At 39.1% G+C, this 19111-nt stretch overlaps 1 protein-coding gene across 5 annotated transcripts in view; it reads left to right on the plus strand.

Moving 5' to 3' along the window:
• Positions 1-19111, plus strand: part of CEP112 (centrosomal protein 112) — a 183394-nt gene that overhangs the window by 36998 nt on the left and 127285 nt on the right. For all 5 annotated transcript variants that reach the window (XR_008973402.1, XR_008973403.1, XM_057418590.1 and 2 more), the window contains exons 12-16: positions 887-1041; positions 1283-1412; positions 2146-2238; positions 3388-3447; positions 5927-6006. Coding sequence is in view for 3 of the 5 variants with exons in the window: in XM_057418590.1 (XP_057274573.1) it covers positions 887-1041; positions 1283-1412; positions 2146-2238; positions 3388-3447; positions 5927-6006 (518 nt within the window). In the remaining 2 variants the exon portion in view is untranslated. The remainder of the gene's footprint in view (positions 1-886; positions 1042-1282; positions 1413-2145; positions 2239-3387; positions 3448-5926; positions 6007-19111) is intronic.

Genomic DNA, 19111 nt, shown 5'->3' on the forward strand with positions numbered 1-19111 from the left:
AGATTGTGCACAACGCTTCCTTTTCTAGTAATGAAATGGAGGCAGTGCACTTACCTTACAAGATGATCATTGGATATAGTTAATATTTGTTAATTGATTTCAAACACAGCTAGGTAGCATTTGCACTGTTAATGCAGCATTTGTGTTACAACCTTCTTATATCCTCCAAATCTATAGCAGGCATTACAGTATCTTTTCATTTACATCCTTGGATGTGGTTTTTCCCAAGTGTGCACATAAAAATCTATCGTTCTTTAGCAACCCTAGTGCATTGCTCCTTGTTTTAGTTTAGGAATTTAAGAGAGATATATATATATTTGTATGTCTGTAAACATATGATGGTTGTAGGAGTACTTTGAAGAATATTTCAGCATGAAAGAGCTACAGATTTCACTGACTGCTATACAGTTTGATATGTTTCTAGCTGACTTTTATAGCTGCTCATTACCATAACAATCAGTAAAATCTTATATATATATGGATTTTTCCCCAAATACCCCTTCCCACATGCAGGTTGTGCTAGGGTGTGCTAGTGATAACACGCTCTGTGGTTCATGGGAGGTCTAAAAACGCTTTCTGTGCATCCGTTGCGGTTTCCCTTAGAAACGTCTGTTGTGTCTCCCATTTTAAAAGAGTAGAAATATAGAAATCAATTCCACACATTCTTTTGCTCGGGGAGGAAGATTTGTTACTTTGCAGGGGGGAGCAGGCCTCTGTATTTTGAAGATTTATATACAACATAGCATTTACAGTCGTGATTGATGACACTTCTGCTGTTGTGTCTTGTGTCTCTGGACCACCAAAGAACCTTGTTGCTTTAGGCTACTGAATAACATCGGGAGCATCCCCTAATTTATTCTGGTGTTTTCTCAACCTGTTCTTTCAGAACCAGACTGTCAAAGAACTGGAGGCTCGTGTCCAGCAGTTGACTGTGGAGGCTGAAAATAGTAATTTACAGCGTCAAAAGTTATCTCAGGAAAAGGCTGATGCAGAGCAGCGTTACCAGGTGCTGTGCTCTGAACTTCAGGAAGCAAAAGCAAGGTAATTCGTTGGCTGTTGCTGGTTTTAACATTGTATTAATTGATGTAAAACTCATTTGGGAACTGACCCAAGTGGCCACTGGAAGGAGGATGTTATCCTTCCGTTATTTCTAAGCGTTTCATTCTGCTACAACAAGCACGTGGTGCAGGCAGACTCGCATACTCTGTAGAATTGATACTGAGCAGGTAAAATGCCAAAATATGAAGGCAATTTCCATATTCTGTTTGCTTACTACTTGTAGGCACAGCTCCCTTCAGAAAGACAAGGACCATATTATACAGGAATACGAGAAGAACATTCAGCAACTACAAAGTAAATATGATGTTGATATAAATTTTATAAAGCAGGAACATGCTCTCTCTGCAGCTAAGGTATGCTTCCACATGTAACAGGCATTAAAATGTTGTTGAAGTGGTCTCTTCAATAGAAATGTGATGCTTATGAATAAATCCAAGGAACTCTTCAGTTCCCAAAGTTATTCATGGGCATAAGTTTAAAAACAAATTGTGATTTACTTTTTCATTCCCAAATTTGACTGAAAAATCATCTGAAGTTGTCTGAAAATTGTGGCGTGTGTGTAAGTACATACGGGTGGTATTTCCATAGCTGATTCAGATAAGGGACAATTAATACACTGATTTTGTTTGTGTACTTCTTTAGAAAGTCCAGATATCTACCAATATGCACAGGTAGATATATGGTATATATTTAATGCAATTTTCAAGGTAAATGCTTGTAGAAAAGGCTCATGTTTTAAATCTGCCAATCCTCAGAGCCATAGGACAGATGGGGCCTTTTGCATTTATTTACTGGAACTCTGGGAGCTTTGATGCTACTTTACTCCCTTTAAATTCCAATTGTTAGTGCCAAGGGTGTTTTATTATTGTCTATTTCTAGTGGTTTTGTTCACATTTCTAAGTTAACCAGACAGACACAAGTGACATATCCAGAGCTGTAAACTCGTACATGTGTTTTTTTCCCAATTTGATATTTTTTTCCAGTTTCCAGGCACCTTTGAGAAATAAATGTAAACTCATTAAAGATGTATCTGTGAGGCCAATGAGGAATGCAACACAAATTCCTGGTTTTGTTAAATCCCTGCAGGCATCCGATGTGATTGAAGAATTACAGCGTAGTGTGGCTCTATTAAAACAGCAGCTACAAGATTCAGAACATCAAAGACAGCAACAGATGAGGGTGAGTCCTGAATTTCTTCCTCAGGAATGACCAGCTATTTTTACTTGTCCCAGTGATTTGAATGTTTAAATGGCCTTACTAAAATGCACTTATATATAACATGCATATTCATGTATTTAATTCAAAGAAATAGATAAAGTGCCACCTCATGCTTAAAAGTTGATATAAAAAGTATGACTAAGACATCACTCTATGGGTAAAAGCAGAGAACTTTTTAACTACTTGTTGTAATTCGTTGAGTAGAATCACAGAATAGTTAGGGTTGGAAAGGACCTTAAGATCATCCAGTTCCACCCCCCCCGCCATGGGCAGGGACACCTCACACTAAACCATGGCACCCAAGGCTCTGTCCAACCTGGCCTTGAACACTGCCAGGGATGGAGCATTCACAACTTCCCTGGGCAACCCATTCCAGTGCCTCACCACCCTCACAGTAAAGAACTTCTTCCTTAGATCCAATCTAAACTTCCCCTGTTTAAGGTTGAACTTGTTACCCCTTGTCCTATCACTACAGTCCCTAGTGAAGAGTCCCTCCCCAGCATCCCTGTATACCCCTTTCAGATACTAGAAGGCTGCTATGAGGTCTCCATGCGCATATTAAATCAATATAGAGGTATATAGATTTTATAGAGAAGCATATCAAAGAATGGCATATACCTTTTTTTTCTCCTAAACTTTAAACAGTTTTAAAGTAAGTCTCAAAATAGTTTAAATTTTTGTTGCTATTTAACAGTTCACTTCAATATTCCTTCTTCCTATAGGCTTTTAAATGAATCCTTCTATCTCAGGATAATGAGTTAAACATCCATATCATGTATCCATCCTGTTTGAGTTTGGCATCTACTTTTCCTCCTATGCCTTTCGTTTCACAGTTGATGTAGTACAGAATGGCATTTTAATAGTTCAGGAGAGCGAGTTGCTGTTTCTCTTTAGAAAACATGAATCATGACTTTTAAGATAGTTTTGTTACATGTGGATATTTTTGCTGTTGTTTTAATTTGTATGTCAAAAGTCTTTAATGATATAAAGTGGCCCTTGAATTTGTATTGATTGTTCTGTACAATAGCAAATACGTGTGTGTTAAATGATGACTGAAATGAAAGGAAAATGTGTATTCTAAATAGACAAATCGTATCTCTTCCCTTGCAGGATCAAGAATACAAGCTTCAACAGGAGAAACTTCACTTGGAGCGTGTGTATGAAAAACAGGTAACGTTATCAGGAAAATACACCATCTTAGCCATATTTCCAATTATTTTTGGTATACAAAGGCTAAAGGTTGAAATTCTGGAATGCCTCAAGAAGTAAATTTTGGCATCTAAACGTTTTACATGGGTTGGAAAAATAATCGGCAAAGTTCAAGGAGGATTTGAAGTACAGCTCTTTAAGGACAGAGATAGCGCCTCTGAGGCTGGGAGTCTGCTGTCAAACACTGGAGGCTGGGAGAGCCTTCCCAAAGATGTGCCACTGTGAGCCTGGCCTGTTTGTACTCTTCTGTTGGCAGCTGGTAACTGCTGCTAGAGGAAAGATGATGAACTACATTGAACTTAGCCTGCCCTGTTGTGGGTGTTCCTGTGTTCTTCCATGCTTCTTTTTCCACAATATATCTTTATTCCATGCTTCTCCCTGATTTGAATGTGTTCTCTAAGTATTGTCAATGTGCATTGTTTTAACATCAGAAGCTGAAACTGAGAAATGTAATTTTCATCAAACCCACTTCATCTTAATGCACTTTGCAAATACTGTGTACTCTTTTAGACTTTAAACATCAATGGGTTTCAAATTAACCTTCCATTTTAGTGACATAGAACTCGTGCGTGAGAGGGTGCGTTGGCTGCCTGTTTAATTGAAAGGATGTTATGCAAACATATAATTTCCAAATGTAATTTTATAACATAAAATAACAAATTGTGATCATTACTCATCATTTGGTAATAGCATTTGCAGCATGAATTGTGAGATTTTGGTTTGAGTTAGTGCCTTCTGCTTACTTGAATTCAAATACTTTTTCATTCCAAGATATGTTTTGTTCTGATCTTAGACTTCATTTGTCTTTTTAGACAAGTCATGTTTTTTTATGAGTGTTGGCTCACTAAAAGCCTAGGATTTAACAATATTGCAGGTCAAAATAAAGATATAGTAGTATAATTTTGATATCCTCTAGCTATTGTAGTTTAGTAGACATTGGTTTATTGCAATACATCGCTTCCACTGCAGATAAGTACAGACTAAAAGTGACTGGTAATATTTGCAGGCACCAAGTTGAAATGCTATCAAATTGCTCACATCTAGACTATTAAACTTCACAATTCTGGGCAGTGAGGTGGGGGCATCCATGCTACCTGCTGCAGTGCTGTCTGTCCTGTGTGAATCTTGAATGAGGTTTGAGGATCATTTGGGAGGATGGTACATAGCATGGGCTAAGAGCATGTCAGTGATCCTTCTCCACCAGTAAGGACAGGTTCTGAGTTGTAACTGGGATGTAACTGTGTTTTCTAAAGCAAATCTTTGAGAAAGGAGGAGAAAAAAATACATGGGAAGAATCTAGGGATATAAATCCATAAAATAATATGGATTGGCCCATAAAATACTAAAACAAGCTTGCCCTCAAGTAAAGGAGTAGTGAAGTCTCTGGTGCAATCTGTTCGCTTAAGAACCTGCCCATTATCTAATAATCTTTATTGGTCTACAGTGGCTATTGCCTGCTAGGATATTTAAACATCAAACAAAAACTAGGTAGTAACCCTAAATGTCACTCTTTGATTCAGTGTCCTTATCTGCTGTATCAGGAACCAGTTAAACTAAATGGTTTTACAAGCCAAGGAAACACCTGCTTTTTATAAATAATCTACCACTTGTTTTCCAAACACTGAGCTAAGGATAAGAACAGGGACACGTTACTCCTGAGAGCCCTTCTCGAGCCAGCTGTTGAATGCATAGGACTATACCAGGTTTGGCAGTACCTTCTTTACTCTGATAGGCAGCCATGGGGCTGAAAGCTCTTTCAAACCAAGTGTTCAAACTTCTGTGTAATAAACACCTACAGGGAGCTGCTCATAGCAAAGCATCTCTACATTTGGTTTTGCATTGGATGACTGTACTCTTACACTTCTGACTACACAGAATTAAAGGCTTTCTATAATGATTCCAGCACTCTGGTTTGATTTCAGTGGGGCAGGACTAGTAGTAAACCACTTTTCCTCGAAGTGTTACTTTCCTTAGAGTATCTACCCTCAGATAGTTAATGCTTGAGTATGACTCTAAAGTAAAGTTAATTACTGCCATTACGTTTGATACTCTTATTGTGGAAACAATGGATAAAAAGTACTTTGCTTTGGGTATTCACAAATTGGTAGGTAGGAACTCTGCACCATAAGGAATACACGTCATTATTTTAGGCATTTTTCTATGTGCTTTCCTGGATGTATCTGTTTTATGTCATTATTGGTATTTCTTTATTGTAGAGGATAATACTCACTTTGACAAGAAAAACAATTGTATTTGCTGTATTTTCATACTTCATCTCTGTTAATTCTTATTCTTGCATTTTATGTTAGGAATATATACATGGTTGTCTGCATCCGTGCAGAAGAAATATCGCAATAAATAGGCTTTTATAATTTAAAATAACTTTGTTTTCAGATCTGTGTTTTAGCTAAAATATGGGGTTTTTTCCTTTCAATGGTAGATTCATGGCATCCGAAATGATCTTGATAAAGAAAGAGGGGATGCTCAGAAGAAAATTCGCAAACTGGAGGAGACGTTGAAGTAAGTGAATATGGAATAATTGTTGAACCATCCCCAACTTTTTAATCAAATTTATTAACTAAACTTGTGCTCTGTCTCATGTAACTGCCTGCCTGTGATTTGTCTGGGTTATTGTCCCATCATAAAGCTGCATCTTCAGGGTTCTAGTCAGCCATAAAAATTAACAGTAAAGCAAGAACCGAGGCACCCAGATTTATGGGCTTTCAAGTGGCAGGAGTAAAACAGAATGGGAGTTGGTGGTGTCAGTGGGTCTTGCCTTGTCAGATGAATGAAGCCAGCTTTGACTGAGAGTAGATACAGAACAGGCAAAGAATCCAAGCTAAAGACTTGATGCTTTGGATGATTTTAGAGGAAGGGAAATTTTAAAGAGGTATTTATTTAAGTTACATTTTAATTTGGTTTAGTATGTTATGTTTGGGCGGGGGTTGGTTTTTATTTCCATAAATTAGACCTTTAATGTAGATTTTTTCCTCTTCGATATCCCACTTTGTGTGTGAAAACTTGTGTTTCAAATGTGGCTCAGGCTCAAAAACGTTGTGCAGCAAAGAGAAGACACTTTTCATTAAGTAACTTGGAACAGCTCTTTTGCTGACCTTGTACATTAAAAATCTAATCGGGACACAACAAGCCTGATGTTTTCTGAGCAGAGGAGTGGTTTACATACAGAAGATGCACTAACAACAAGATCCACTCTTGTTATGCTGCTTCCATTCTCGATTATGTAAAATATTATTTCCATATGTTCAGCCAGTTTAAATTCAAAGTTACAGAAATAATTTTTAGGGAAAACAGATTATTCTGAGAGGAACCAGAAGTGATTTGCTAGAACTATTCAGTTGAGTATTAGGCTGTATCTTATCTAGGCTGATAGAGGCACTGTGAAGATACTTTTATTCAATAAAAGTCACGGGGCTGAAGTCTGTATTCCTTTATTTTATAATCTCTTAGGTATTTGGCATAAATAGAGGCTATCTTAAATCACTGCAGACATTAATAAAATCTCTAGCTTTTAATCTGTAAATTCTTTACACTGACAATTATTTATAATTTTAGGGAAATTGAATCGTTATCAGCTGAACTTAATCTTTTAGTATTTTAATGTCTGATTCATTGATAATAGTCACATAAATTACCTTCCACATCTTTCAAATAACATGTCAGTTTGCACTTAAGTTAATACAATAAGTCTGACTTTGCAGTCCATTGGCTGCTCAGAATTTATTCCTCATGTGGGTGCTCTCAGTGCAGAGTGAACGTGGTTCTACTCCTCATCAGTCAAGTAGCTGTGAAGTGTGTTCGTGCGCTGTGGATTTGAACTTAGTTTTAGTTACCAGCACTGCACTGAGAAGCTGTTGTAGACAGCTGAGGAGGTCCACATGCATTTCAGATACTCCCGAGATGTAAGTAAGCTTAGGTTTAATGTATGGGTTAGAGTAAGGATTTGAAAGACTTGAGTTCCAAGAGCCCAGTTTCCTGGTGGATGCTTCAGGGCCCACAAATGAAGATGATGTTGGCAGAGGCCAGCCCTTGTGCTTGGTGTGAGTGGGTCCTTTGGCCAAAACTGGGGATGGGTCAGTCCTGGAGACTTCGTGATGGGTTAAAGCTGTGTCTAGAATGTTTCCTGCAGCAAGTGATTAATGAGTATTCCCAGTTTTCAAAGTGTCTTCTAATATGAACTACTTCCACTCATATTGTAGAGTACTTTCCCATCTCTGCTTCCCTGTCCTATGGCACTCTTATGCTTACTTTATTTTACTGATTCAAGGTGTTGGAAATACTGTAGTGATTTCTGATATTAAATGATATATCACTCTCATAATTTAAAATGGAAAATGTTTTAATTTTGGAGATTTGTTAATAGTGAATCTATGCTACTGTTCTTTTGGTTGTTTTTCTAGCAGTGATTTGGGATTAGTTTTAAGATTAGTAATGGAATTAGTAATGCTAATAAGTAATCATTTTGTAATTGAATAGGTAAAAAATAGCTTCATGTATTTTTGCCTGGATGGAGACAGAAGTTGGAAGAATCATCAGGGTGAATTTGTGTTCCTGAAGATGAAAAATACTGTATTTATAGAGGTGTAGTGCCGTAGTCTAAGCCCAGCGTATATTCAGCTGGCTGGTTCTTTCACATTTCAGCTCTGGTGCAGAACCCCTGGGGTCTTGCATCTGTACAGTTCTGATCTGTCAGTGCACAGGACTTAAGAAGAGACTCATGTGCCCAGTACAGGGGAACTGCTAATCCTGCAAGGCACACTTTCTGGAAACCAAGTCATTAATTTAGTACCAAGAGTTCTGGACAATATTATGATTTTATATGTGCTTATATAGGATATAGGTAATAGATAACAAGCGTAATATTTTTGTGTCAGAAATGGATGACTTCCTTATGGCTTCTTTTTTCCCCATTACTACGAAATTAGTCCTTTTGCTATGAATATGAATTCATAAGATCTAATGCTTTATGTGAAAATGCTTTGTTTCGCTGTATTTCTTTCCCTGTTTGGGGAATGGAATTAAGTAATTACAAGCTGAGGCAGACACAGTAAACCTTTAGAACACGGCCTTCTCTTCCTTGACATGGGTGAAAATATACAACCTTATCTTCCTTGACGTGGGTGAAAATATGGTTCACCATCTTCAATAGAAACGATGCCTTGTGGAATTGCAGCTCAGAACCCAGTAGGTGCATCAGTGATTTCTCATAAACCACTTTGATCTGAATGCACTTTGATTCTGAAATGGCCACAGGATTCTATCTGGAGCAGCTAGTCAGCTGCAAGCACATAGAAGGGGAAGTGGCAGGTATTTTAGTGGGTTGTTTCTTTTGTTATTATCATTATTTTCCAGTGGTGTGACAGCAAACAGTGCTGTTGCAGTTTCAAACATCGCCACACAGATGCATAATGAAAGTGATTTGAGACATCGTGTGGAATAGTAAAATCCCTGTTTCTGAAAGTATCTTTCACTTCAGAAGACCCCCAGTGTTGCCAGAGTTTTAATGCAGAGTAGTGGTTTCCATAGTTGATGGAAGGGTTTCTCTTTCTTCTTCTGAAGTTTATGGTAGAAATAGCTGTCAAAAACACATCTTTTGTGACAGAATTGCTCTAATCCTCATGACTGTTGGGGGTGACTTGTAGGTATAAATTTCCTCTTTAGTTGAGCAGTGCATGTCATGGGCAGTGCCTAATAACGCAAGTTACTAGAAGTGCTGCGAGGATTTTTCTAGAGTGTCATTTAAACTGTATTTATGTGCTAACAAAGTGTTCCTAAAAAAGTTCCTGTGTAATGGGGGGGGGGGGAGGTTGTTTCTCTGATCTCTCTAGTTTGGTTGCATAAAATGTGCAATGAGAGTTTTAATGCGGGTTACAAATAGGCTACATCTCTGTGGTTCTCCTACTTCAAGTTAGGGGTGTAGGAAATGAAGAGGTGTAGTTACATTACAATGCGTGTGATTCATTGCAATTGTGCAGACTGGGTTGAGTACAACAGGAAAAGACAGTAAGAAAAAGAAACCCTGTACCCGTTTGTTGCTGAAGAAATTGCATGGAAGAGAAAGAGAAGCCCTAGTTGACATTATACAGCACTGGTACCTGGAGTGGCTCTCAGCGTGATCTGTTGTGTCCTGCTCTGTGAAATTTGGGCACCTGTTTATTAAATATGTTTATTTTGCTCATATTTTTAATATCTGATTTTTCATAACTTTGTTTACTGGGCTGTAGGGAAGTATTTCCCATTTTAGGGAAGAATTGAAGTGTAGGCGCTTAGAGACTTGCGGCTATATTTAAGGAACTGGAAATAGGTATGGTGTTGATGTGGTTTAAAAGCAAGGCAAGGACATGTATGTTAAAGGCTCTTTAACCATTTTTACTCTTGTTTCCATTTCAATGATCATCTGTGAAACAACTTTACTTACCTGATCCAACCTTGAGTGTTGTTCCCAATAGTTGTTTTGCAGGCAGAAGATTTATGCAGTTTTCCTAAAGACCTAACAAAGGGCTGCTTTTGACAGTAAAGAATTGTGTCAAGAATAAAAATCAGGTTAGACTGTGGTGTTTATCACTTAGCAATAATTCCATCAAGCTTAAAATGTCTCAGTGGGTAAGCTCCCTTCAGTTTAGACTTGCTTTGCCTCTTCTCTGGCTATCAAGACACCTGCTGTGTCTATAAGTAGCAGGTTTTAGTAAATATCTGTCTTGATTACTAAACAAAAGTGGCATTTAACTTGTCATAAAAAGCTGCAAACGTTCTGAGCTGCTGATGCCTTATTCGGTTTGATGTTGATCACAATATTAAATGTCTCTCTTCAACAGTTGTTGCATTAAAAACTGACCTTTGGTGCTATTAGCCTTCAAAATATAGAAGATGAACTCCAGCCCTCTGACTATAGAATGGGTTGAAGGCATATTGAAGGTTCTATTTTCATGAGAATAATACCTTTCCTTTTTTACTGTTTCTTTGGGTTCCAAAATAGCATTGTAAGGCACAGAGAACAGTCTTCCTTGTCATTGTGAAAACAGCAGTAGTTTCATGAACCAGCAATGACAGTGCATGTTCAGGAAGTATCCTGGAGAGAAGTCTCTGTTGCATTCACAATTTAAACATTCAGAAATTAATGTTGGGGTGGTGTTCACAGCAATGATCCCAACGCTTCCCATGGAAGTATCACAGTTCTGTGGCATTATTTGCAGGCAGCAGAAGTGTGCGTACTTTAAGGCTGGCCTCCTTTATTTGCTGATTAACAGAAAGACTTAGACCATTGTTGCTTAAGATCAGAGGTAAAAATCTCTTTTACAATCCCAAGAAAGAGCAGAATGTCCATGTACATTATTAACACTTATGTGCACCATCAGTGGTCGAGGTATAGCTGCCAGCCTGACCTACAGCAGGGAGGATATCAGGTGTACAGGAGGAAACATTTGGTTTACAGCAGTTAGTTTGAAGTCCATTTATATGCTATTAGTAATAATATATAAAACTAGAGATGAAACAGTAAAGAAGGGAGGATTTGGTTGTAGAAATAAATAGGCTTTGAAATGTTAATACAGTATATATTTAGACCACCTCAGTGGTAATGTGGTTTAGCTTTGCCACTTCCATTCTGGAGTCCATAATCCCTTTATGACTGCCTAGAAGTATAAGGTTTGTCCATCTTGAGATGGAGATTTTGGACTAAATTATAAACATATGTAAGAGTTGAGGCTCTTCTCTGTCACCTGCAGGGAAGTACAGACCTTGCTGCTGCTGGTGGTTGCTCAGGATGGTGGTTGTGATGGTTCTAACATGCTGGGAATAATGATGGAATCTGATTTAACGCTTTTTGGTTTGCATGTGTTGTAATGAAGTGTTCATTCATGTATGCTACTGAAATACAGCTTTCCTGGGTTCTTACTCCTCTAGTCTGTAGTGTCATTGAAGGAAACACCTTTTCAAAAAGCCCTGTTAGGAGAAATGAAATTAAATGCTACATCTGCAGGTGCAGATGTTGTAGTGGAACACTGAAGCATCGAGGGGTGCGTGCACACTATCTACAGTTAAATACTTCACAGCCTTCTTCCTCTCAATCTTTGCCTTTTAAACCAGCCCATGGAGCCAACTCTGAGCCCTTTGCAAGTGGTGATGAGATAGAGCAAATGTTTAGCAGCTGCTTTATCTAAAGTCACTTAATAAAATTGTTTGTTTCCATAAGAAACTGGCAGCACCCCTCCTTTTCCCCGTTGCTCCTCATCTGAACTTGTTTCAAACGCTTCTGGGGAAGAAAGAAGGGTGAAACTTCCCAGAAACCAGCAAAGCTGCTTCTGTCTATTAACTGGGTTTGTATTTTTACAGCAGTTCCTAAAAATACAGCTTTCACAGCACTGGTGAGGCCGCACCTCGAATCCTGTGCTCAGTTCTGGGCCCCCCACTACAAGAGAGACATTGAGGTCCTGGAGCAGGGCCAGGGAAGGGCAGTGGAGCTGGTGCAGGGCCTGGAGCACAAGTGTGATGGGGAACGGCTGAGGGACCTGGGGGGTTCAGTCTGGAGAAGAGGAGGCTTGGGGGGGCCTTATCGCTCCCTACAACTGCCTGAGAGGAGGATGGAGCCAGGAGAGGGTCTGTATCTTCTCCCAGCTAACAAGTGACAGGACAATAGGAAGCGGTCTCAAGTTGCACCACGGGAGGTTTAGATCGTAAAAGGGGCAATTTAAAAGAAGTAAGGGTATGTGAATTTGAGAGAAATAAATGGTGCATATGATGCTTCTGAGCTAGTAAAGACGGAAACAGATGAAGGCAAGGATAAAGTGTGAAGATAGATGGCAGAAGGAGGTAGAATAAGTAGAAGTGAATAAAACTTCACTTTGTTTTGCTGCTTAGAGCTGCATAATTGTTGGATCCCAACATTTTTAATAAATTTGGACTTTTCGGAATGTACGGAAGTTATATTTTTGAAACCCTGAGATTTACAGTGGACCTGGGGAATTTGGTTAAACCAAAGCCTTTGAGAGCTTTATTTTTAAGCAGCTGCTTCTGCAGAATCCTATTGCATGGGTTGTATCATATGGACTTCTTGTAGTGATGTGTGTCATAAAGGCTGTGCACAGTGAAAAATACAACTGCCTGATAATCATCAATACAACAATAACTAAATGGAGTCATAGCTTGAACCACAAGCTAATTCATTAATGTATTTTTTTCCTTCCTTGTTCCTCGAAGCTGCATCCAAATTCTGAAGAATTGCCGTTGTTAATATTTTTAGGATAATTGCCCAAGTGAAGCTGTTTTGTCCTTTAGTTACTTCCATTTTTCCTTGAAAATGAGGTATTTGTGTGTGGAGGAATTCTTGTAGGAATGGAAAAGCTATTACTATTTAAAGCCGGAAATACTTAAAGAAATATGAGACGGCATTGTCTTTAATTCCAAATGTTGCAATAAAGAACACTGTTAAGAGCTTATGCTCATGTTCGTTGTGTTCATCCTTCTCTTTCAGTAACACGCTCAGTGTTGTCTCGTTAGAACAGTTGCAGCATGATGAAGAAAGCAAACTTTGTGATTTGAAACCAGGGGTAGCGTTAAGTGGCTGAGGAATGTGGATGTCGTTTTACTCTTTAAAGCAGGGTTGTGTGGTTTTGGTTGGGTTTTCTTTCCCCCTCCTGTAAGAATCAGTGGAAAAACACCCGGCTGTTCTCCACTTGGTGCTCGGCTCCAGCATCTGAAACCTTTTAGGGCAAAACCAGTCAAAGTTTCCAGCATATTGTAAACATTCCTTGAGCAGTGGTGACCATGCTGACATAACCCTCGCTCCGGGGGGCACGACGTAAAGCATGAACAGAGGACCAAAAAATGCGGTAGCTTTATTTAATAGTCTCACTTAAAAGAACAAATAAAGTGTTCTATTAACTATTTACAGCCTTTCATTTTCTTTCACCAGTTTCTCTGGAGACCTCCTGGCAATAATGAAATATGTATTCAAAGGAAAGCCCCAGCGGTACCAAGAAAAGTAACAGTTGATTTTTAATCCATGTCTATGGGATCGTTAAGTCCCTCAAGATGGTTATAGAGATGTCTTTTGACATCTTCTTAATGATACCAGCTAGGAAAATGGCTCGATGGAACGTATAGCTTCATGAAATGAAAAGTATTGCCTTGTGAGATGAACGGCAGCAGTGTATCATGCTGTAAAACTTAGGTTAACTGCTGTAAATCTCTATCCTAATAATTAATGTAGTTAGGGGCTTTAGTTAATTGGAATTGTTCCCTCATTGCTCCAAAAGGCTGCCCTTTCACATTAGAGTATCTTTTAGCTTCAGTGCAGTACATTTCAAGGCCATGCCAGCCTCCTAGAAAGAGGTGGTAAGCTCAGTAGTAACCCATCATTCCTCAGCACTGAGTTACTGTATTGTCCATTACAGCTTGGATATTATTATTCTGAAACCTAAACTATAACAATACAATTATTTTAGCCATAAGAATAGTTACCTTAAATATATAGAATGACAGAATGAAGACTGTAGCCTTGTACCTCCTTAACAATCTCACTGGTCTTATTTCAACGTCTTTGTCTTTGATTTGCAGCTGCTGTTGGCTCTGTCACTCATCTTGGGCTGGTTTTCGTTAGTGTGAAGTGATTCTTCTTGCCTGGATCTCTTCTGCCTGGTGATCTCTCCCATAGTTTGCCCTTCAGATGGTTTATTTTAGTCACCCTCCAGCTTTCTGTGCCAGGGTAGTGCTCTCTGATCCCTCTCTTTTCCTTCTTTGCACCTCTTCTCTGGGTATCTCATGAATCTATTTCAGTAAATGTGCTGCTTTCCGATCCACCTTTTAATTACCATCTTGTCTCCTCCTTTCTGAGCCATCATCTATACCTGTCTCTCTCCCCCTATGTTCTCCTTGTTGTGATTTAGCTCATCTCATCATGTGAAAGCCATGGCTATTAGTCTCTGTTCTAATCCTCCTCTCTTGATAACTGAGCCTCTGTGGCCTTTCATATATGTGGTATATCTAAATCTTGGTAACAGTTTCTGCAGCGCTGAGCAAAATCATAACGTTTTCCTTTCCAGCCACATTTACATCACTCACCCAGCCTTTTAACCCACATCTCATTCATCATTCTGCAGTTGCTGTTTTTATTCTGTTTGCATATCACCTAGCACAACAGTACCCTGTCATTATTATAATGAGAAATAGTTATAATAATTATTAGTGTGTTTAACCAATGTCTAGTTAATTTGCCACCCATTAATTTTGAAGGTAGTGCATTATTCTTCTTACTTCACAGAAGTGTGAAACTACACACGTGGAATATTATTTACTCTATATTCATTAATGGCTTTAAGTAGTGGTTTCATTAATGTTATCTCATGATTTATTTCAAACATAAGCATATAGTTTAATAATTGCATTGTAAATATCATTATAGCTTACTGGAAAGAATGCAGACCAGCTCTTTGATGTCAAATTATGCAAACTGTAAACTGTGGATTTGTGCTTTTTCTCATAAAGACGAGCTCATCTTATACTCAAAATCAGGGTCTGAAAGATAAAATTGTTCCCTACTTCATGTATTTGCCTTTATTTCTTTGAAATAATGAAACAAGTTCGAATGCTTTCTAACAACTTCAAAATATTAAAGGCCCAAACAGGATAGGGATGATGTTTTGAAGGCAATAAATATTTCAGCTTCACATTTCAGTCTTTCTTCTTTGTTCCTTTGATCTGGCTTTGGTTTAGTTATCATTCCGCTTGAATGACTTCACACTGTCTTTCTTCCTCTCCACACCAAAAAGAAGTGTTCTGCACATACTCCATATGTTTGGGTGCTCGCATTGTAGGAGAGCCCTTGTTGTTCCTCATTGCTTGCTAGTAATAACTGCCTCTGTGTAAGATACTCTAACCACAGCTAAGATGGGTACATTTAGGCACAATATGTAGTTTACACATGAAGCTGGTGCTTAACTGTCACCATTTTGCTTGTGCATTGGAAGAGTGTGTATGTTTGGATGAAGGTTGTGTTTTTAGCTACTTGACTTGCTGCATATGATATTGTTTATCAAGTCGTATTCTCCCTTGGGAGCACATGTCTATATAGTTTTGGGTTCTTTTAAATCTAAGTGGACTACATAAATGGCGATAACTGATTTTGCTTCAACACAGACTTTTTAAAAAGTCAGTTTTTCATTTCTTGTGTCAACAAATGAAGCAGAAAGCTGTTTAGAAACAAACCCAGCAAGATACACCTTCAGCTGCCTCCCAGCAAGTGAATAGTTTGCAGTTTGGGGGCTAGTGAGCAATTTTCCCTCAGGAGTATTAATATGTGGGAAGCAGAGGAGGGAAGGGGCAAAGACGTGTGTTACTGCAGCAGATCTAAATGCGTAGGATCAGTGCATATACGTAATGCAGGATCGTCAGGGTACTCTGCAGGAGAGCCTGGCCTCCTGAAGCAGATCACTGTTTGAAGATCACTTCATCGGTGGGGCTGAAGGCTCAGCCATTTCTTTGCCTATACTTCAACTTTATAGAGCAAGATTAATTGTTATGTACAGGGATAAACCCAGAGTCAGCCTAAGCAGTGACAGACAAGAGCTGAAGCCTCTTGCTCATGTAGAGTCCATCAGAAAACAAGCTCCAGAAGTTTCTTCAGTGACAAAATGCATCCTTACCTTAGAAATGATCCTTATCCTCACCAGAAAAGCTTTGCTTTTGTGCTCCAATACAAACAACAGTCTGCTTGGACATGAGCGGGCTTTCACTGTTGCCAGCAGCACTGGAAAACCTGGCAAAGAATTTGCATATTCATGAGTTAAAGCCTGGTATGATTTTTACAAGGAAACCTTGGGAGTTTCATGGTTAGTTGTTTTTAGTATCATTCAAAAGCTCTTTAAACTACAAGCAGGGAGCCTGGATGTGCATTTGCTAACGGGATGTGGACCTCCGTCCACAGAAGTTGTCCACATGTAGCTCGGGGACATACACGTTTTGTGCATGTGTGTGCTTACATGCAACCTGAAGTGTTTTAACTTGTTGAAAGAGGCTGAGACCAAGGCAGGTGCATCCCCTGCTCTTGTGGGCTGTTGGTGAACCCTTGTTTTCATAGTGGGAGCAGTGAGGACCCTGTGAGTAGCAACGCTGGTTCATACTACATTTGCTGCGACATCTTGAGTTTATTTAACCTCTCCTGTAAATCGCTGCGCTGCCCTGCGTTTCATTAACTTGACTCGCAGTGTTGTAATGGCTTACTGTGTTTAGTTGTTATCTCTTGGAAGGCATTCTATGAAGCAAGGAAAATATTTATGATTAAGCATGAAGAGGAAGTATGTAAGATGTTTATATTTTCCATTTATCAGTACACTTCAGAGTGCTGCTCTCTGAAATTGCAATTCTGGACTTCACAGTCAACTTCCACTGCGATGGTTTGTGCTGTGCAAGATTGCTCATTCTGTTGCCATATCCTTTATACACTGAAACAAAGGGAATTTGCTGCTTTTTAAATTGGGGCCAAAGAGTAAATTCACCCTATTTTTATATTCAAGCCGGCTCAGCTTGAGGGGATTTGAGTGATGTAATTGTATTGTATTCAGCCCCACAACTAGTCCAACTGAAAAAAAATAATCTTCAAAGTGAATATTTTAGTGCTTCATGCAAGGCACATGGCTGAGTATCTTGGGGGAAAAAAAGTAAAGCTTTTCTTACATTTGTGAGCTGCGGTCCATTGTTGTACGTGGTTTCTAAGCTTCTGTACAAATCTTGACTGCACAGAAAGTAGAGCTCCCACATCCTTAAAAAGTGAAGTTTTATTCCTGGTTATAATGAGATGTTGCATTTATTCATGGGATTAAGTCCTTAAAGGAAGGTGCATAAAACCAGATTCCTCAAGGTTTGCATCATAATATTTCCAAATAAAAATATATTCCTAAGGAAGAAGATGCATAAATTCAGAGGCTCACTAACAGCACGAGGACGACATATTGTCCTTTTACATTTAGATTTGTTGCATTACTGTCTGACTCAACCAAACATGTTCCAAGGTCTCTTGACACCAGCGTGAATATTCTTGAACAAGCTTCAGGTTTTAGGTTTTGTTTCCAGTGTGGAGTTGGAAGTATTAGCTGTAGTTTGTGGGGAGGGAGGTTTGTTGCCCAGTGTCCATAACTGAATTAAGGATGCTGGGGAGGAGAGGCTGAGGTTTTCCTCTGTGTTCCCTCCAAGGTAACACATGCGGACAGTGCTCCGCAGGTGAACCTGATCCCATCTTCTCTTTCAGGATGTTGAGCTCTACACAGGTCTTATAAGAGGCTGAACCAGTTTCTATAGTCTTTCCTGTGGTAGATTTTGTTGGAGATGGGAACGATGTGCTCGGTGTAATTCGGTATCAAACCTAAACGTGTCTGTGTTCAGCAGCTCCCTGGTACATGGGTTTCAGGGGGATAATTGAGCCAGACGCCTTTGCAGCTGGAGCTGCTGCATAACTAACTCACCGGATAGCTCATCTCATTTTTAGCTCTGGGGGCATCTTTGGTGTGCCCATGCTGAGAAATGTCTGAGGATTTTTATACTTGCAATTTTGAACTTTTGGGGCCTATAAAGTAGAAATTTAAATCCTAAATGGTCATTCTTCCAGTTGAATTTAGACGGGGAGAAAAAAAATGTTGATTTTAGTGGTGTTGGATTTTTGCTGTGTAATTTTTACTGTCTTGTAAATGAGTGGAGAATATAGTAAATTAATATACAGATATGCTTCCCCTCAATGGAGTTAAGAAAATAGCATTGCTGAGGCAGTAGAAAAAAAGCATGTCTGTATAGGAGTGATGGATGCCATATTTGAAGAAAATTTGTTCATGGTGTTCTATGAATGCAAACCCCAAACCCCTGAACAATTATCACCAAAACCGTAGTGCAGGATTTTGTTCTGTTTTGCCCCAGTTTCTGCTGAGTAAGAAAGGTATTTCCCTTTTTCTAAAAGGAAAGCAGCAGTCTCCTCCGGTCTCGGTTATTCCGTCAGCTGCAAGTAAGGTACCAAAATCAAGTATTTTTTTCAAGTACACATGATGAAAAAGCTCTAAAAGTAAACAGTAAGATCCTCACTCAGGGCTTGTGGCATCTCTTTGATCTCTTTGCTAACAGAATTGCCCCGCTTTCCTACACTGCAAGTAGACGCCTTGTGAAGATGGAGGATTATGTTCTTTGTCCCATTGTCTAAGTCTAGTATGAAAACCACAGAAGAGGATGTGAATGCTGTAACTTTGGGCTTGGCAGCTTCCTGACCTTTATAAAAGGCTTGCTCAGTGCTGTAATAGCTGGTTCAGTGCTGGCAGGGTGACAGACTAGATGAATTAACAGGTCTTTTCCATCTCTTGTGTGTCAGATTCTTTGTTTTATATGGAAATAATTTCTGTCAAAATGGGAAATTCAGCATGAGGTACTTCCTCTGCCTGTAAAATGGAAATGTCAACCACAGGTCTGCTTGAGTGTGCCTTTTGTACCAAACCAGCATTGTCCATACCACCATTGGGTTCCCTTGTGTTTTGACTCAAAGTCAGGCAACTCCACTGACCTGCGGTAATAGAAACGTGTAGTAGAAAGTTAATATCGCTGCCTCATTGTTTTCTATGTGAGGAATCACAATGGGATT

Source organism: Pezoporus wallicus, unplaced genomic scaffold, assembly GCF_028554395.1.
Source record: "Pezoporus wallicus isolate ANWC-B61680 ecotype Strahan unplaced genomic scaffold, APGP_CSIRO_Pwel_v1 contig_3710, whole genome shotgun sequence".
Taxonomy (NCBI): Eukaryota; Metazoa; Chordata; class Aves; order Psittaciformes; family Psittacidae; genus Pezoporus; species Pezoporus wallicus.